Source organism: Scyliorhinus torazame, chromosome 11 (genome assembly GCF_047496885.1).
Source record: "Scyliorhinus torazame isolate Kashiwa2021f chromosome 11, sScyTor2.1, whole genome shotgun sequence".
Classification (NCBI taxonomy): Eukaryota; Metazoa; Chordata; class Chondrichthyes; order Carcharhiniformes; family Scyliorhinidae; genus Scyliorhinus; species Scyliorhinus torazame.
This window is the reverse complement of record NC_092717.1, coordinates 173812180-173830072: the sequence shown is the minus strand read 5'-3', so window position 1 is coordinate 173830072 and position 17893 is coordinate 173812180. Positions and strand designations below refer to the sequence as shown.

The window sequence follows — 17893 nt, the reverse complement described above, 5'->3', positions numbered from 1 at the left end:
GACAGCGAAGAGGAAAGCAAGAGCTATGATGAGGTGATAAAATACTTCGATCAGCATTGCTCTCTGAAAAAACACGATGGCCGGGATTCTCCGAGCCTGCGGCGGGTCAGAGAATCGGCGTGTAGGCGCGCGAATCCCGCCACGCCGCTCCAACGCCAGGTGCGATTCTCTGGTTGCCAGAGAATCGACGCCGGCGCAGTCGCTGCGGCGCCGGTCGGGGGCCGTTGAAAGCGGCCACCATGGCGATTCTGTCCGCTCGACAGGCCGAGCACCTGCCGGGTTCTGCTGAGTCCTGCAGGCGTAATTTGCGTATGGTTCTACCCGGCGGGACCTCGGTGTTCTGGCTGTGGCGGCCGTCCTGGTTGGGGGGCGGGGGGGGGGGGGGGGGGGGGGGGGGGAGCCGACTCCCGGTGGGGTGGGCTCCACGTTGGCCAGGTCCGCGATCTGGGGCATCCGATCGAAGGGTGCGCTATTTCTGGGGGGGACTGCCGTGGCACGTATACGCAGACCCACGTGGCCGTGGCGTGCATGTGCGAATCCGCACTGGCCGTGGCGCGCTGGCTTTCAGTGCCGGAGCAGCGCACAGCACTCCGGTGCAGTTCTAGCCCCCGAGGAAGGGGTGAATGACTGGGCCTGGAGGCCCATTGACGCCGGCGGCGCTCACGCGGTTTTGACGCCGGCGTCAACACTTGACAGGGGTTTCAGAGAATCCCGGCCCATGCATTTGAACGTTACATAGGTAGTACAAGTACCCAAAAAGAAGAGCTACAATCAGAAAACCAGATCAAGATGTGCCATGCAAGTGAGGTTGCTGCACAGCAGATTTGCAGGCTCAGCCTAACAGAGTTTGGCTCCAGTCTGGAAGAAGACGGCAGCGCCATCAGCACTGTGACGCAGTTCAATAAAAACCGTGGTCTCAGTGCGGCTGGCCATTTTAAGTGCCCGCCCGGGTCCGCCATCTTATGCCAGAGATGTGGCAATCGACATGGCCCCTGGCAATATCCAGCATATGGAAAAGTGTGTTCCAAGTGTGGCCATACAAATCATTTTGCAAAACAATGTTTTTTGCGTACGACAGTGGGCCAAACAGGGTCAGTCAATTCAATTCATGAGATGCCCCTTGAAGAATTATTTTTCATTGATCTGATTTTAACCAAGGACACGATGAGTCCGACTATGAAAACCGAAGAACTCTTACTGGCCAGTTGTAATAACAGTAATGATGAAGCTGATACCGTCAAAAACAGATGGACAATTCCAGTGAAACTGAATGACACACTGATAAAATGCAAGCTCGACATGTGTGCGAGGACAAACCTTCTCAGTCTGTCCGATTTTCACAGGCTGCGAATTCAACTGAAAGTCGTTAATCAACTGAGACTGCCGTTAAACCACAGTAGGAATGAGATTGAGACGCTGGGGGAATATGAACTTTAAGCATGAGTACACAACAGAAGTCAGATCGTACACTTATTCATTGTGAGTCCATCATAGGAGCAGATGCGTGTGAGGCCCTGAACCTAGTTGAGCGGCTGCACGTTCCAGGCAGCGAGGAGACAGAAGAGTTCTGCGACTCGCAACAAGATACAATTGGGGAGTTAACCAATGAGGTACAAAGCAGCAGTGAAAGTGGAGGAAGATCAATCAGAGACAGAGATGGAGGATCCAAAGGGAACTCCAGAATGCTGGTTAACAGTCTTCAAAAGTGTGGATGTGCTCAGTGACATAATACAGGAGCATGATGAGTCCATCCTAAAGCATTTACAAAAAATGGAGGTGAAAATTTCAGGTCCAGGGCAGCCAATGAATTTCACTCTGGAGTTTAAGTTTGACCCAAATGGGTACTTCACAAACGGATCAAGACATACACAATGTCAGATTTGTTCTCTTTTCATGGACCATAAATTATAGGATGCACAAGATGCCAAATTGACTGGAATTAAGAAAAAAATGTCACCATGAAAACCATTACGACAAAGCAGAGACATAAGGGTTGGCACACTGGTAGAACAGTCATGAAAACTGTACCAAATGACACTTTCTTCAATATTTTAACCCTCCTGATGTTCTAGAGACTGGGAAACTGGATGAAGGTTCGGTGGCGCGACATGCTGCTGACTTTGTAGTTGGTTACTGTTTCCGTGAACTCATTATTCCAAAAGCAATGTCACACTTCGCAAGAAAAGCACAGAAAGAAGTCTTACAACACCAGGTTAAAGTCCAACAGGTTTATTTGGAATCGCTAGCTTTCGGAGCGTAGCTCCTTCATCACCTGATGAGTAGGTCTTGTGCACGTAGGAGAAGAAGGGGAATTCTTTATCTCTCGGATGGTTGAATCTCCACACGTTCACCTCGCCCCATCTGCTCCATGAAGATGTTTAGCTCTCGAGCCATTCCTGTTATGGCTCTCGTCCTGGGGTTGGATATGTCCATTGTCGGGTCCTGTACGCTGTTAAAGTTGGCACCCCCCCCATGCTGAGTCGGTGGGTGTCTAGGATGAACTCTGTGTCATCCCAGTTCAGGGCATAAAGACAACCAGGGCCCTTCCAGGGTCCCGCTGACCATAACAAATCACCCTCCCCAGGTCCGTCACTGTGCTCATCTCCATGAATAAAACTGTCCTGTTTATTAGTATGGCCACCCACCTTGCCCTAATGTTGAAGTACACATGAAAAGCTTGGCCTACACAGCCCTTATTTACCCCCAGTCGGTCCCTCTCCCTTAGGTGTGTATCCTGTAGGAAGGTTACATCCACCCTCAGACTCTTGAGATGGGTGAAGACTCTGGATCTTTTCACTGGCCAATTGAAGCCTCTCACGCTCCATATTACTATCCAGATGGGAGGGAGAATGCATGCTTCCCCACCCCCTCCTGTGGGGTCAACCATACTAACCCTGTGGGCCTGACCTTATTCATCTGGGCCTGCCCTTGTTCACGGACCATTCAAGATGGCTGTCAACTACTCCCCCCTTTTTGCTGTCTCCACCTGCAACCTGTTGCAACCAGCACTTTACCCTCCCTCCTCTGCTTCTCCCCCTGTACTCCTTTACCCTCGTGCTCCTCCCTTCATGTTCCACTCCTCCTCCCTTGGCTTTGACCGTACCTCTAACCCCCCTGCCCACCTTTCCCAGTACCCCCCTTCTCCCCTGAAATTCTATTTTCCCCTCTCTCCTGCCAGGCGTGCCCTCCCTCCTGGGAAGTGCGCCACAGCTTCCTCCCTCGCTGTACCTCTATACACCAGCTTGTTCACTTGCGTAGCGGCTCCCCTAACATTAGGATTCCCTGATATAACCCAGTCTGTCTCTCGCCTCTCCCTTCCACTGGACTTCAGCACCCCTGCATGTGGTCGCTCCTGCGCCTCTCAGCTCCTTGCAGCCCACGTTCTGGCTATTGCCCTTTATTGTTGCTTGTGCAGTTCATTTTTCTGGACAAACGTATTGGCCTCTTCCGGGACGGCAAAGTATATCTTTGCCTTGGTATGTGACCCACAGTTTGGCAGGGTAGAGCATGCCAAACTGCACCCACTTTTGTCGAGCGCAGATTTGGCCCCATTGAATTCTGCCCGGCGCTTGGCCAGGTCTGCACCAACGCCCTGGTATGAGCGGATGGAATGTCATTCCCACTTGCACCCCCTCGCACTCTTCGCCCACCTCAGGATCCACTCTTTATCCTGGTATCTATGGAGCTTTACAATTATCGGCCGCGGTGGTCCTCCAGCCCTGGGCCGCTGCTGGAATAACCTGTGGGCGCGGTCTACCTCCAGGGGCTTGGCGAAGCCCTACTTGCCAACCAGCTTCCCAAGCATCCCTGCAATGTATTCTGTGGGGTTTCTCCCCTCTGCTCCGTCCAGCAGCCCACGATCCTCATGTTCTGTTGACGCAACCGGTTTTCTTGGTCGCTGACCTTGTCCTTCAAATCTTTCTGGGTCTTGACCAGCCTCGCCACCTTGGCCTCAAGTGTTACGATCTGGTCCCCATGGTCCGTGGCAGCTTTTTCGAGATCCTGTGTCATCGACTTCTAGGCCTCTGCCTCCGTTCTATTTGTCCATTGCATCCCCCCTGGGGACAGTTTTGACCTCCACTGCTGCCTCGACTGCTGCCAAGAGGTCTTTTTTCCTCTCCCCACCTTTGGAGCTCGGAGGTGATAAAGCAATTAATTTGTTCCATCAGCGGCCGGGTCTGCGCTGGGAAATCTCTGGGGTCTACCTTCGCCGGTTCTGTGCCTCCACATGTGCTTCCCTGTTCCGAGACTGAGGTGTCATTCCACTAGTCTCTGCTGCCTTTTCGGCTGGGCGGCTGGTTCTTTCCCAGATGACAGTGCCTTCGATGGGGGTTAATTTGGGGGATTTTCTATGTTTTTGGTGCCCGTTTGTTGGGGTTAAAAGGCCTTAGTTGATGTTCTTCACGAGAGCTACCTTTCACGTGACTGGTCAGCTCATGGTCCCCAACAGAAGTGTGGCCCCCTGTTTCTCCTTGAAAATTAGGTTAATGAAATCAAAATCATTGTTCTTACTTAAAGATCCCTTTTTTAGACTAACATGTCACTTCTATGGAACCTCTTCCAACCCTTCATCTTAGCCCTTGCCCTTTAGTTTCCTGATTCTGACTTCTTATGCATTCCATTTCTCAATCAAGGCACATCCTTGAACTATCTTGTTCTTTTGCTCTGGGATTCCCTTGCTAAACACCTCTGCCTTGCAAACTCTTGCCCAGCTTTAAAATCCTCCTCAAAACTTATCTTTTTAACTTGACATATATCATTTTCAAGTGCTTCGAGAGGTTGGCCATGAGACACATCAACTCCATACTCCCAGAATGCCTTGATCCACTGCAATTCGCATACCACCACAAACGTCTACAGCAGACGCTATCTCCTTGGCCCTACACTCATCCTTGGAGAATCTCGACAACAAGGACTGGTACGTCAGATTCCTATTCATTGACTGCAGCTCTGCCTTCAACACCATAATCCTAGCCAAGTTCATATCAAAACTCCAAAACCTAGGACTTGACTCCTCCCTCTGCAACTGGATCCTTGACTTCTTGACCCACAGACCACAATCATTAAGGATAAACAACAACACCTCCTCCACGATAATCCTCAACACCGGGTCCCCCAAAGGCTCATACTTAGCCCCCTACTTTACTCCCTATACACACACAACTGTGTGCACAATTTGGCTCCAACTACATCTACAAGTTTGCTGATGACACGACCGTAGTGGGTCGGATTTCAAACAACGATGAGTCAGAATACAGGAGGGAGATAGAGAACGTAGTGTCATGGTGCAACGACAACAATCTCTCCTTCATGTCAGCAAAACTAAGGAGCTGGTCATTGACTTCAGGAAACAAAGTGTCGTACACACCCCTGTTTGTATCAATGGTGCCGAGGTGGAGATGGTTGACAGTTTCAAATTCCTAGGTGTATAAATTCTCAACAATTGCTCCTGGTCCACCCATGTCAACGATACAATCAAGAAAGCACAACAGCACCCATACCTCCTCAGGAAACTAAGGAAATTCGGCATGTCCACATTGACTCTTACCAATTTTTGCAGATGCACCAGAGAAAGCATCCTATCTGGCTGCATCACAGCTTGTTATGGCAACTGTTAGTCCCAAGACTGTTAGACACTACAAAGAGTCATGAACATAGCCCAGTCCATCATGTGAACTCACCTCCCATCCACTGACTCTGTTTATACCTCCACCTGCCTTGTGAAAGCGGGCAGCATAATCAAAGACCCCTCTCACCCGGGTTATTTTCTTTTCCAACCCCTTCCATCGGGCAGGAGATACAAAGGTCTGAGAACACGTCCTAACAATCCAAAAACAGCTTCTTCCCCGCAGTTGCTAGACGCCTGAAGGACCCTCTTATGGACTGAACTGATCTTTCCACGCATCTTCTTTACTGTGTAGTACTACACTCCGTAAGCTTCATCCTCTGTCTGTGCCTATGTATTTACATTGTGTATCTATCGTATGTCCTATGTTTTTCATGTATAGAACAATCTGTCTGGACTGTACGCAGAACAATACTTTTCACTGTACCTCGCTGCACGTGACAATAAACCCAAATTCAAATGCTCATGGTCATCTCCACTATTACTGTTGAGTTTATTTCAGCTCTGTAGTGCATCGAGGCATCAGCTGTTTTAAAAATGCACCATTAATACAAGTAATTGTTTTTCTTAAATCAGGAAATGTATTCTCTTAAGGTTAACGTGCATGTTCAGTCGGCAGTTAGGAGGTCAAATGCAATTTAGCATAAATGTTGAGAGAGCTAGAATAAAAGATGTACTTCTGAGGCTGTATAAGGCTCTGGTCAGACCATATTTGGAGTATTGTGAGCAGTTTTGGGCCCCGTATCTAAGGAAGGATGTGCTGGCCTTGGAAAGGGTCCAGAGGAGGTTTATAAGACTGATCCATGGAATGAAGAGCTTGTCATATGAGGAGTGGTTGAGGACTCTGGGTCAGTACTCTTTGGAGTTTAGAAGGATGAGGGGGGATCTTATTGAAACTTACAGGAATCTGGGAGGCCTAGATAGAGTGGATGTGGAGCGGATTTTCTACTAGTAGGAAAAACTAGAACCCGAGGCCACAGCCTCAGACTGAAGGGACGATGGTTTAAAACTGAGATGAGGAGGAATTTTTTCAACCAGAGGATGGTGAATAGATGTCACAGATGTTTACTGCAGCATGGAAACAGGCCCTTCGGCCCAGCTTGTCCTTCCGCCCAGTTTCTATCACTAAGCTAGTCCCACTTGCTGCATTTGGCCCATATCCCTCTATACCCACCCTGCCCAAGCAACTGTCTGACTGTTTTTTAAAGCAAAAAATTGTACCCGCCTCTACCACTGCCTCTGTTTCAGATGCTCACCACCCTCTGTGTGAAAGAAATTCCCCTCAGGACTCTTTTGTATCTCTCCCCTCTCACCTTAAACCTATGCCTTCTACTTCCAGACTCCTCTACCTGTGGAAAAAGATGTTGATTATCTACCTTACCTATGCTCCTCATTATTTTAAAGACCACTATAAGATCACCCCTAAGCCTCCTACCCTCCAGGGAAAAAAGTCCCAGCCTATCCTGCCTCTCCTTATAACTCAGATCATTAAGTCCTGGTAGAATTCTCATAAATCCCTTCTGCGCTCTTTCTAGTTTAACAACATCCTTCCTATAATCGGGTGACCAGAAGTGAACACAGTATTCCATGTGTGGTCTTACCAATGTCTTGTACAACTTGAACGAGACGTCCCAACTTCTGTATTCAATATTCTGACCAATAAAACCTAGCATGCTGAATGCCTTCTTCACCACCCTGTCCACCTGCGACTCCACCTTCAAGGAGCTATGAACCTGTACCCCTAGATCTCTTTGTTCTGTAACTCTCCCCAACTCCTTACCATTAACTGAGTAGGTCCTACCCTGATTTGATCTACCAAAATGCATCAACTCACATTTATCCAAATTAACATCAATCTGCCATTCATCGGCCCACTGGCCCAATTGGTTAAGATTCTGTTGCAATCCTATATAACCTTCCTCACCATCCAGTATGCCACAAATCTTGGTGTCATCTGCAAACTTACTAACCATGCCTCCTACATTATCATCCAAATCATTAAAATATGTAACAAATTACAGTGGACCCAGCACCGATCCCTGGGGCACACTGCTGGTCATAGGCTTCCAGTTTGAAAAACAACCCTCCACAACCACCCTTTGGCTTTGGTCGCCAAGCCAATTTTGTATCCAATTGGCTACCTCACCCTGGATTCCATGAGATTTAACCTTTTGCAACAACCTACCATGTGGTACCTTGTCAAAGGTCTTACTAAAATCCATGTAGACAACGTCGACCACATTGCCCTCATCTACCTTCTTGGTTACCCCTTCAAAATCAAATTCGTGAGACATAACTTTCCCCTTACAAAGCCATGCTGACTTTCCCTAATTAGCCCTTGCCTGTCTAAATGCCTGTAGATCCTGTCCCTCAGAATACCTTCTAACAATTTTACCCACTACAGAAGTAAGGCTAACCGGTCTGTAGTTCGCAGGCTTATCCCTCACAGCCCTTCATAAACAAGGGCACAACATTTAATAATATTAATAATAATAATCGTTTATTCTCACAAGTAGGCTTCAATGAAGTTACTGTGAAAAGCCCCTAGTCGCCACATTCCGGCGCCTGTTAGGGGAGGCCGGTACGGGAATTGAACCCATGCTGCTGGCCTTGTTCTGCATTGTTCTGCATTACAAGCCAGCTGTTTAGCCCACTCTTCTAAACCAGCCCCATTTGCTACCATCCAATCTTCAGGCATCTCTCCGTGGCTGTCGATGATTCAAATATCTCACCAAGGGAGCCGGCAATGTCCTCCCTAGCCTCCCACAACGTCCTGGGATACATTTCATCAGGTCCCGGGGATTTATCTATCTTGATGAGCTTTAATACCTTCAGCACCTCCTTCTCTGTAATATGTACACTCCTCAAGACATCACCTTTTATTTCCCCAATTTCCCTAACATTCGTGCCTTTCTCAACATAAATACTGACCAGAAATATTTATTTAGGACCTCTCCCATCCCTTGTGGATCTGCACACAGGTGACCTTGTAGATCCTTAAGAGGCCCTACCCTCTCTCTAGTCACCCTTTTACACTTTATGTATCTGTAAAAGCTCTTTGGATTTTCCTTTGCCTTATCTGCCAAGACAATCTCATGTCCCCTTTTTGCCCTCCTGATTTCTCTTAACTCTACTCTGACAAGCCCTATACTCTTCAAGGGATCCACTTGATCCCAGCTGCCTATGCATGTCATATGCCTCCTTCTTCCTTTTGCCCATGGTCTTAATATCCCAAGTAATCCAGGGTTCCCTCCTTCTACCAGCCTTACCCTTCACTCTCAGAGGAATGTGCTCACCCTGAACCCTAGTTAACACCCTTTTGAAAGACTCCCACTTACCAGTTGTCCCCTTGCCTGCAAATAGGCACTCTTAATTAACATTTGAAAGCTCCCGCCTAATACCCTCGAAATTGGCCTTGCCCCAATTTAGAATTTTAACTTTTGGGCCAGAACTATCATTCTCCATAGCTATCTTAAAACTAATGGAATTATGGTCACTGGTCCCAAAGTGATCCCTCACTAACACTTCTGTCACCTGCCCTTCCTTATTCCCCAAGGGGAGGTCAGGTTTTGTCACCTCTCTAGTTGTGCCATCCACATATTGAATGAGGAATTCTTCCTGAATACACTCGACAAATTTCTCTCCATCCAAACCCCTAGTGTTATGGCTGTCCCAGTTAATGTTGGGAAAGTTAAAGTCCCCAACTATTACCACCCTCATTTTTCCGGCAGTTAACTGTAATAATTTGAAACTGTTTGTTGCAGAAGGCTGTGGAGGCCAAATCACTGAGTGTCTTTAAGACAGAGACAGATCGGTTCTTGATTAATAAGGGGATGAGGGGTTATGGGGAGAAGGCAGGAGAATGGGGATGAGAAACATATCAGCCATGATTTAATGGCGGAGAAGACCTGATGGGTCGAATGGCCTAATTCTACTCCTATTTTTTATGGTCTTATGGTATTCTACCAATGTGAATTATTACACAACATTTGGCTGCTACTTGAAGGGAAATTAATTTTCCACTGCCTTCCTGTCCTCATTGCATTTTCCTCTGGCCCTTATGCAGGTCAGGAATGCTGAGTGTGCAAAATCTTCCCAATCCCGCTTAGGTTCCACATTTTATATTAGGGACGAAAATAGGATTTCCTCCCTCATCCATTTTCATCTGTGGTACGAGGTGTTGGAAACCCATAAAAACCATGCCATATTTGAGAGTTCAGGAAAACAATGTAAAGCCTGTTGAGGAGTCTGAAGCATTTTGAAAGGTATAAGTGTAAAGTATTTTTACACCTTCAAATGTCACTATTAGGTGCTGTATTGTAATGTGGATATATATTTTTTAAATTTAGAGTACCCAATTCCCTTTTTTTCTCAATTAAGGGACAATTTAGCATGGCCAATCCACCAACTTTGCACATCTTTGGGTTGTGGGGGTGAGACCCTCGCAGGCACGGGGAGTTCAGATGTATTTTTAATGCAGTGATTCATCATAACTATTTGTCCTTCAATGTAAGTTGACCCTTCCATTGACCAGCCTTGTGTATCAGTTTACATGTATTACCATGCTTTTCCAATGCGGAAAGCACCATGATGGGCAGAAATTTCCCATTTTTATCAGAGTGTCAGGCTTTGATTGAAAACCAGAATGTAACTCTTCAGCTGCACAGCCAAGTTTTTATGTCAAGATTATCAGGCACTCTGAGGAAAGAAAGAGTGGATACTGGCAGGTAGGGCCTCATAGAGACGGCATGGCCAGCTCCACAGGGATCGGGCGCCACCTTTAAAGTGATGCAAGTTTATTAAAATGTATTTAAATAAGGTTCCCATGCTTTCTGGGCGGGAACCTCATCATGTCATCATGCGACCTCACCGACGAGATTTTGTGCCTGCATGAGAATTTGTGCCTGCGTCGCATTTCTCGATGATGGCGAACCGGTGTGCAAAAATGCCCTCCAAATAATGGAGCTGACAATGGAAGTGCATTTCTTTGAGGAGGTAACAAGGAAGTTAAACAACGGAGAACCAGTGGATGTGATTTATTTAGATTTCCAGAAGACCTTTGACAAGGTGCCGCATAGGAGACTGTTAAATAAGTTAAGAGCCCATGGTGTTCAGCTTAAGATCCTGGCATGGATAAAGGATTGGCTGACTGGCAGAAGGCAGAGAATGGGGAAAAGGGGGTCTTTTTCAGACTGGCAGCTGGTGCCTAATGGTGTGCCTCAGGGGGCTGTGCTGGGACCACAACATTTCATAATATACATTAATGATCTGGAAGAAGGAACTGAAGGCACTGTTGCTACGTTTGCTGATGATACAAATATCTGGAAAGGGACAGGTAGTATTGAGGAAGCAGGAGGATGGCAGAAGGACTTGGACAGGCTAGGAGAGTGGGCAATGAAGTGGCAGATGAAATACAATGTGGAAAAGTGTGAGGTTATGCACTTTGGAAGGAGGAATGGAGGCATAGACTATTTTCTTAATGGGGAAATGCTGAGGAACTCAGAAGCACAACGGGACTTGGGAGTCCTTGTTCACGATTCTCTTAAGGTTAACTTGCAGGTTCAGTCGGCAGTTAGGAAGGTAAATGCAATGTTAGCATTCATGTCAAGAGGGCTAGAATACAAGACCAGGGATGTACCTCTGAGGCTGTATAAGGCTCTGGTCAGACCCCATTTGGAGTATTGTGAGCAGTTTTGGGCTCCATATCTAAGGAAGGATGAGCTGGCCTTGGAAAGGGTCCAGAGGAGCTTCACATGATTGAGCCCTGGAATGAAGAGCTTGTCATATGAGGAATGGTTGAGGTCTCTGGGTCTGTACTCTTGGAGTTTAGAAGGATGAGGGTGGATCTTATTGAAACTTACAGGATACTGCGAGGACTGGATAGTGTGGATGTGGAGAGGTTGTTTCCACTTGAAGGAAAAACTATAACCAGAGGACACAATCTCAGACTAAAGGGACGATCCTTTAAAACAGAGTTGAGAAGGAATTTAATCAGCCAGCGGGTGGTGAATCTGTGGAATTCTTTGCCACTGAAGGCTGTGGAGGCCAAATCACTGAGTGTCTTTAAGACGGAGATAGATAGGTTCTTGATAAATAAGGGGATCAGGGGTTTTGGGGAAAAGGTAGGAGAATGGGGATGAGAACAATATCAGCCATGATTGAATGGTGGTGCAGACTCGATGGGTCGAGTGGCCTAATTCTGTTTCTATGTCTTATGGTTCGGCTGAAGTTGATGTACATGTGAAATTAAATGAAAATCGCTTATTGTCACAAGTAGGCTTCAATGAAGTTACTGTGAAAAGCCCCCAGTCGCCACATTCCGCCGCCTGTTCGGGGAGGCTGGTACGGGAATTGAACCCGCGCTGTTGGCCTTGGTCTGCTTTACATGCCAGCTATTTAGCCCATTGTGCTAAACCAGCCCCGCGCAAATAGCACATCTGTGACCTCCTTTATGCACTTGTGTGTGGCTAACTGGGAAATAATGCACAAGTCAGCCGTTCAGCCTGAAATGAGCCACTGGCTTAGAAGTTCAGAGCGACAGTGATTTTCAGAGCCACCGGCAATGGGTCACCTTCCAGTCCATGTCGTGCCAACTCTTGCATCACCTGGAAAAGGAGGTCCACCATCCTCCAGGACAGATGCAGTCTTCTCCAGCACTGGACCTCTGACATCAGGAGTTTGTAAGTTCTATGATGGCATACCCATGGCCTGTAGTGACTCCTCTGAGGCACTGCCATCTGTGGCCCTGCTCCTGGAAGATCAACAGTCCCTCCCTCCGCCGCCTCTGCAGGGTGCTATTCCTCGCCGCATGCAGCGGCACATCGATTTCACTGCTGCCGCTCAATAACAATCAAAAGAATCACCAGCTCAACTGGCTCCTTCATTCTCTCAAATCAAAAACTGAAAGGAAGGGAACATCAAAATGAGCGATGAGGAGTCCTGACAATGCCCTGGCCCACATACCCTCTGTACCCTGCCCTGGTACAGAGGGTATGAGGGCACATATGGGGTGGGTGGAAGGGTAGTAGTTGGCATAAGGAGCATGTGAGGACATCAGGGTAGGGGGAATCACAGAGCTTAGCATAGGGGACATGAAAAGGCCATAGGAGGTGGGTGGAAGGGCAGTGGTTGGTATGGGGTCTGCAGGGCCTGAGGGAGTGGGTAGAAGGACATGAGGTGACATGGGTGGGGCATAGGGAGTATTTGAAAGATGACAGTGAGGTGGACTGGAGGGCCTTTGTGTTCTTATTTTCACTGGGACAAAGTCCAATGTCGCTGTGGTGGGCCTTTTAAAAAGTCCACCTCCACACTCAGCAGACTCTGTGGCTGTGTCTGCATTTCTTACCAGGTTGGCTGGCTCCAGCTCACATCTAGACTCAGCAATGAAGGTCCCAACTTTGTGGGCAATTTTACCCAAGAGGGGTCTGGCCAAGTCGGTAATTTTCCCGACTCCCCTACCCACTTCAAGTATGAAAATCGAAGCCTTTGTGACTGATTTCATGGTGGGAGGTACAAAAAAGCTCCCAGAAGTACTCGAGAAGCAAAGGACTAGCAGGAATTTTAACTGAAAGAAATTAACATCAGTAAAAAATTAGTATTGAAGTACTCTTTCTCACCTGATTTTTATGTCATTAGCAACTCTGATCACTTTTGGCTGTCTATTCAGGTTATCTTCACGGCCAGCTAAAGTATCCACCAAGAAAATACGTCTAGTTAAATACCAATTATTTTCCGCATCATCTGTGATTTAAAAGCAATGAATTAGTGCTTGAAAAAGTCTGAATTAGACACAAAGGGCCTTCAGCATTCCTGATATACATTGGAAAAACATCAGGAAATTGTACACCCTAGCCTATCACATTCTGGCTAGTAAAATTAATGGTCAGAAAATTAAAACCTATGCAATTTCCCAAAGAATTCCCAGCAGGAACCAGGAATGCTAAAGCTGTAAAGCCTAGCTACAAACTTCTACCTTCATTTTCAATATTATATATAAAATTATACAATATGATAAATTATTTAAAAGACTGACAAGGCCCTTTGACCTGATAGCCTGCATCCTCGGGTCTTAAAACAAATGGCTGCACAAATAGTAGATACTAGTTGTAATATTCCAAAATTCCCAAGATTCTGGAAAGGTCCCAACGGATTGAAAAACTCCAAATGCAAAACCTCATTGAAAGGAGCGAGTCAGAGAGCAGGAAACTATAGGCAAGTTAGCTCAAAATTGGTCATTAGAGAATTGCTGGAATCCATTCAGTAAGTACAAGGAGGATATTTAGAAAAATCATAAAACAAACAATCAGAGCCAATAAGGTTTACTGAAAGGGAAATCGCATTTGACAAGTTCATTAGAGTTCTTTGAGGATGTGGCAGGCAAGATGGATAAATATTAGCATGCAGGTACAGCAAGTAATTAGGAGGCAAATTAAATATTGGTGTTTATTGCAAGGAGATGGAGTATAAAATTAGAGAATTTTGCGACAATTGTACAGGGCAGTTGTGCGAGATTACGCCTAGTGTGCTACATACACTTTTGATCTTCTTACTTAAGGAGGGATATGCTTGCATTGGAGGTGTAATATCCCGCACGGGACCGATGGCGTGGATATGCTTATCTTCCCCATGCTCCTTGTGGAGCACGAGCTCGCCCGCTATCGACTGGGTATCTCAATTAACCAATGGATAAAAGGTCGGCCAGTAAGGCAGCAATCAGAAAAGAAGTCTGGTATTATCTACCCGATAGTGTACATATCATTTGTGTAAATAAAACATTGTTCATTATTTTACTCGGTATTAAATCACCATGTCTGTATTAATAGAGGCAGTTCAGAAAAGGTTCGTAAATTGATGCCTGGGATGAGGGGGTTGTCTTATGAGGAAATGTTGACCAGGTTGGATCCATACTCATTGAAGTTTAGAACAATGAGAGGTGATCTTATTGAAAGACTCTGGAAGACTCTGAGGGGGCTTGACAGGGCAGTTATTGAGAGGATGTTTCCCCCCATGGAACACCATTTCAAAATACGGGGTCTCCCTTTAAGATGGAGATGAGAAAGAATTTCCTCAAACAGAGGGTTTTTAAACTTCAGAAATCTCTATCCCAGAGAACAGTGGAGGCTGGTCCATTGAATATATTCAAGACTTAAATTGATTTTTGATTTACAAGGAGTCAGGAATTATGGGGAACAGGTAGCAAAGTAGATTCAAGCACAAAAGCAGCCATGATCTTATTAAATGGCGGAGCAGGCTTGAGGGGTTAAATTGCCTATTCCTGTTCCTCTGTTTTATGTCCTTGTATTCTTCTAAACTTGGTTTCTCAAACTACTTTTTCTTTTAATCGCCTGATAATAAAGAACTTGCGTGAATACCGACGTCAGAGGACACAATGGACCGGATTCTCTGTTGGCGGGATTGTCCGCTTTGCCAGTAGCATGCTTACGGCTGGAGATTTCCCGACAGCGTGGGGGTGCCCACAATGGGAAACCCCATTGGTCGGCTGCCAGGACGGAAGATCCCGCTGCCGGCGAGGGCGCACTGCAACAGAAAACGGGTGCAACGGGACAGAGAATGCCACCGAATAACTTTACACTGTATGAGAAGAGAATGCCGATTGGTTGGCAAGTGGACACTGATTGGTAGAGGCATTGCCATCGTGAATTATTCTCCAAAGCAATGCTTGTACCACTTGCTAATTGATCAGCACTCTCTTCTGATATAGCATAAAATTGTTGTTTCGCCAACATTAGTATTATTGCGAATCGTAGCAATGGGCAGCACGGTAGCATAGTGGTTAGCACAGTTGCTTCACAGCTCCAGGGTGCCAGGTTCGATTCCCGGTTTGGGTCACTGTCTGTGTGGAGTCTGCACGTTCTCCCCGTGTGTGCGTGAGTTTCCTCCGGGTGCCCCGGTTTCCTCCCACAGTCCAAAGATGTGCAGGTTAAGTGGATTGGCCATTCTAAATTGCCCTTAGTGTCCAGAAATTGTTAAGTGGGGTTTCAGGGAAAGAGGGGATAGGATGGAGGCGTGGGGCTTAAGTAGGGTGCTCTTTCCAAGAGCCAGTGCAGACTCAATGGGCTGAATGGCCTCCTTCTGCATTGTAAATTCTATGACTCTAGGAATATCCTGATGAGTGCAAGATGAAAAGCTTTGACAAAACATATTTTTGCAGCAATACTTTTTCTTTATTTATGCTTATTGGATTCTTCTTGTACAGTACAATAGTGACTGAGTGCAATAGCTGGAGACCTGCAGATTCTGGGCTTTTGTACCTTTTTTCCATAACCATCCACTGGGAGATTTGTGGCTTGAATCTGGTGGAATTCCATCTTGTGTTTTTGTTCTTTACTATGGGAAGGGCAAAATTTGCATAACGTCCTCCTCACAATGGCACTGTGGAAATCAGGGATTCATTTTACACATTTTGAAACTGATTTTGTATTATTTAAACTGGCTTCCATGAGTCAACTCACAATAGAAGTGTAGTCCCTCAAAAATCTATACAACATAAATGGAATTCAAAGGGCACTAACCTGGATAATATAACACTTGCATTCTAAAAACAGTCTGTGTTTCGTTTAAAATAGTATTGTTCTGTGACTGAACGTGTTGCGGTAGATTTTGAAAGGTTCTGCTCCTAGTACAGAGCATTGCTTGTTAGGATAGATATTAGGGCAGATGATCAAGAGTTTGGTCAAAAGATAGGGTTCAAGGAGTATCTTAAGGAATAAAAAAGAGGAAGAAAAACCCAGAGTCTAGGGAGAGCATTCCAGATCTTAAGGTCACAGATACTGAATGGCTGCCAATGATGAAGTAAATGATGGAAATTGGGATGTTCAAGAGACTAAAATTGATGCTGCATAGCTATCTCAAAGGATTATGGAGCTGGATGTTAGAGAGTTGGGGGAGAAGAGGCCATGGAATGTTTAATAAGGACACGGAGAGGCCACACCAAGTAAGATAAAGAAACATCGGTTTATTTATAACACAATATATACACTGCCCGTTAGATCCCTACTGGGTGCTTGGTCTGGACGGTGTCTTTGTGGCCGACCTTTTATACAAATGTTAATAGAGATCCCCTGCCTCTTGTGGGGACACCACAAGGACCACGGGGAAGATAATCATTCCCACCCCATAGGTCCCACCAGGCTATCACTGAGGGATTTCAAAACAATAAGAATTTAAAATAATTGCATTTCTTAACTGGGAGTTATTGTAGATCATTGAGCACAAAGATATTGAGCAAATAGGATTTGACGTGCATTAAAAAAAATGGGCAGCAAAGGTTTATGGAGGATGGTGTAAATCAACCATTGGAATAGTCAATTTGTAGAGAACAGACGTGCCCTCCTGAATTCCTATCAACTTACACTTGAAAGCCTCCCACATGTCAGATGTTGATTTGCCCTCAGACATCTGCCCACATCTACATTCTTCAGTTCCTGCCTAATATTGCTGTAATTAGCCTTCCTCCAATTTATCATTTTCACCTGAGGACGACACTTATCTTTATCCATCAGGACCATAAAGCTTACTGAATTGTGGTCACTGTTCCCGAACCGCTTCTCGACTGAAATGTCGACCACCTGGCCGGGCTCATTCCCCAATACTAGGTCCAGTACAGCCCCTTCCCTAGTTGGACTATCTGCACACTGTTTCAAGAAGCTCTCCTGGATGCTCCTTGCAAACTCTGACCCATCCACACCCCTAGCACTAAGTGAGTCCCAGCCAATATAGAAAAAGTTAAAATCACTCACCACGACAGCTCTGTTCCTTTTGCACCTTGCCAAAATCTGCCTGTATATCTGTTCCTCTATATCCCGCTGGCTGTTTGGAGGCCTATAGTGAACCTCCAATATTCTGACTACATCCTTCCTATTCCTGAGCTCTACCCATATTGCCTCACTGTATGAGTCCTCTGACTTGTCCTCCCGCAGTATAGCTGTGATATTCTCCTTAACCAATAGCGCAACTCCCCCACCCCTTTTACATCTCCCGCCTGAAACATCTGTATCCTGGAGCGTTAAGCTGCCAATCCTGTCCTTCCCTTAACCAAGTCTCTGCAATGGCAACAACATCATAGTTCCAAGTACTAATCCAAGCTCTAAGTTCATCTGCCTTACCTGTTACACGTCTCGCATTGAAACAAATGCACTTCAGTCCACCAGACTCTCTTTGATCAGCAACCACACCCTACCTGCTCTCCCTCTGAGACTTACTAGCCCTACACTCTGTGGTGATATGCATGTGCACATCAATGTATAT

General features: G+C 46.2%; 1 protein-coding gene across 1 annotated transcript in view; it reads right to left on the bottom strand.

Annotated features, from left to right (window-relative positions):
• Positions 1-17893, bottom strand: part of tmem67 (transmembrane protein 67) — a 439599-nt gene that overhangs the window by 125951 nt on the left and 295755 nt on the right. Inside the window, exon 14 of the mRNA XM_072468028.1 lies at positions 13243-13366. Within this exon, the coding sequence (XP_072324129.1) occupies positions 13243-13366 (124 nt within the window). The remainder of the gene's footprint in view (positions 1-13242; positions 13367-17893) is intronic.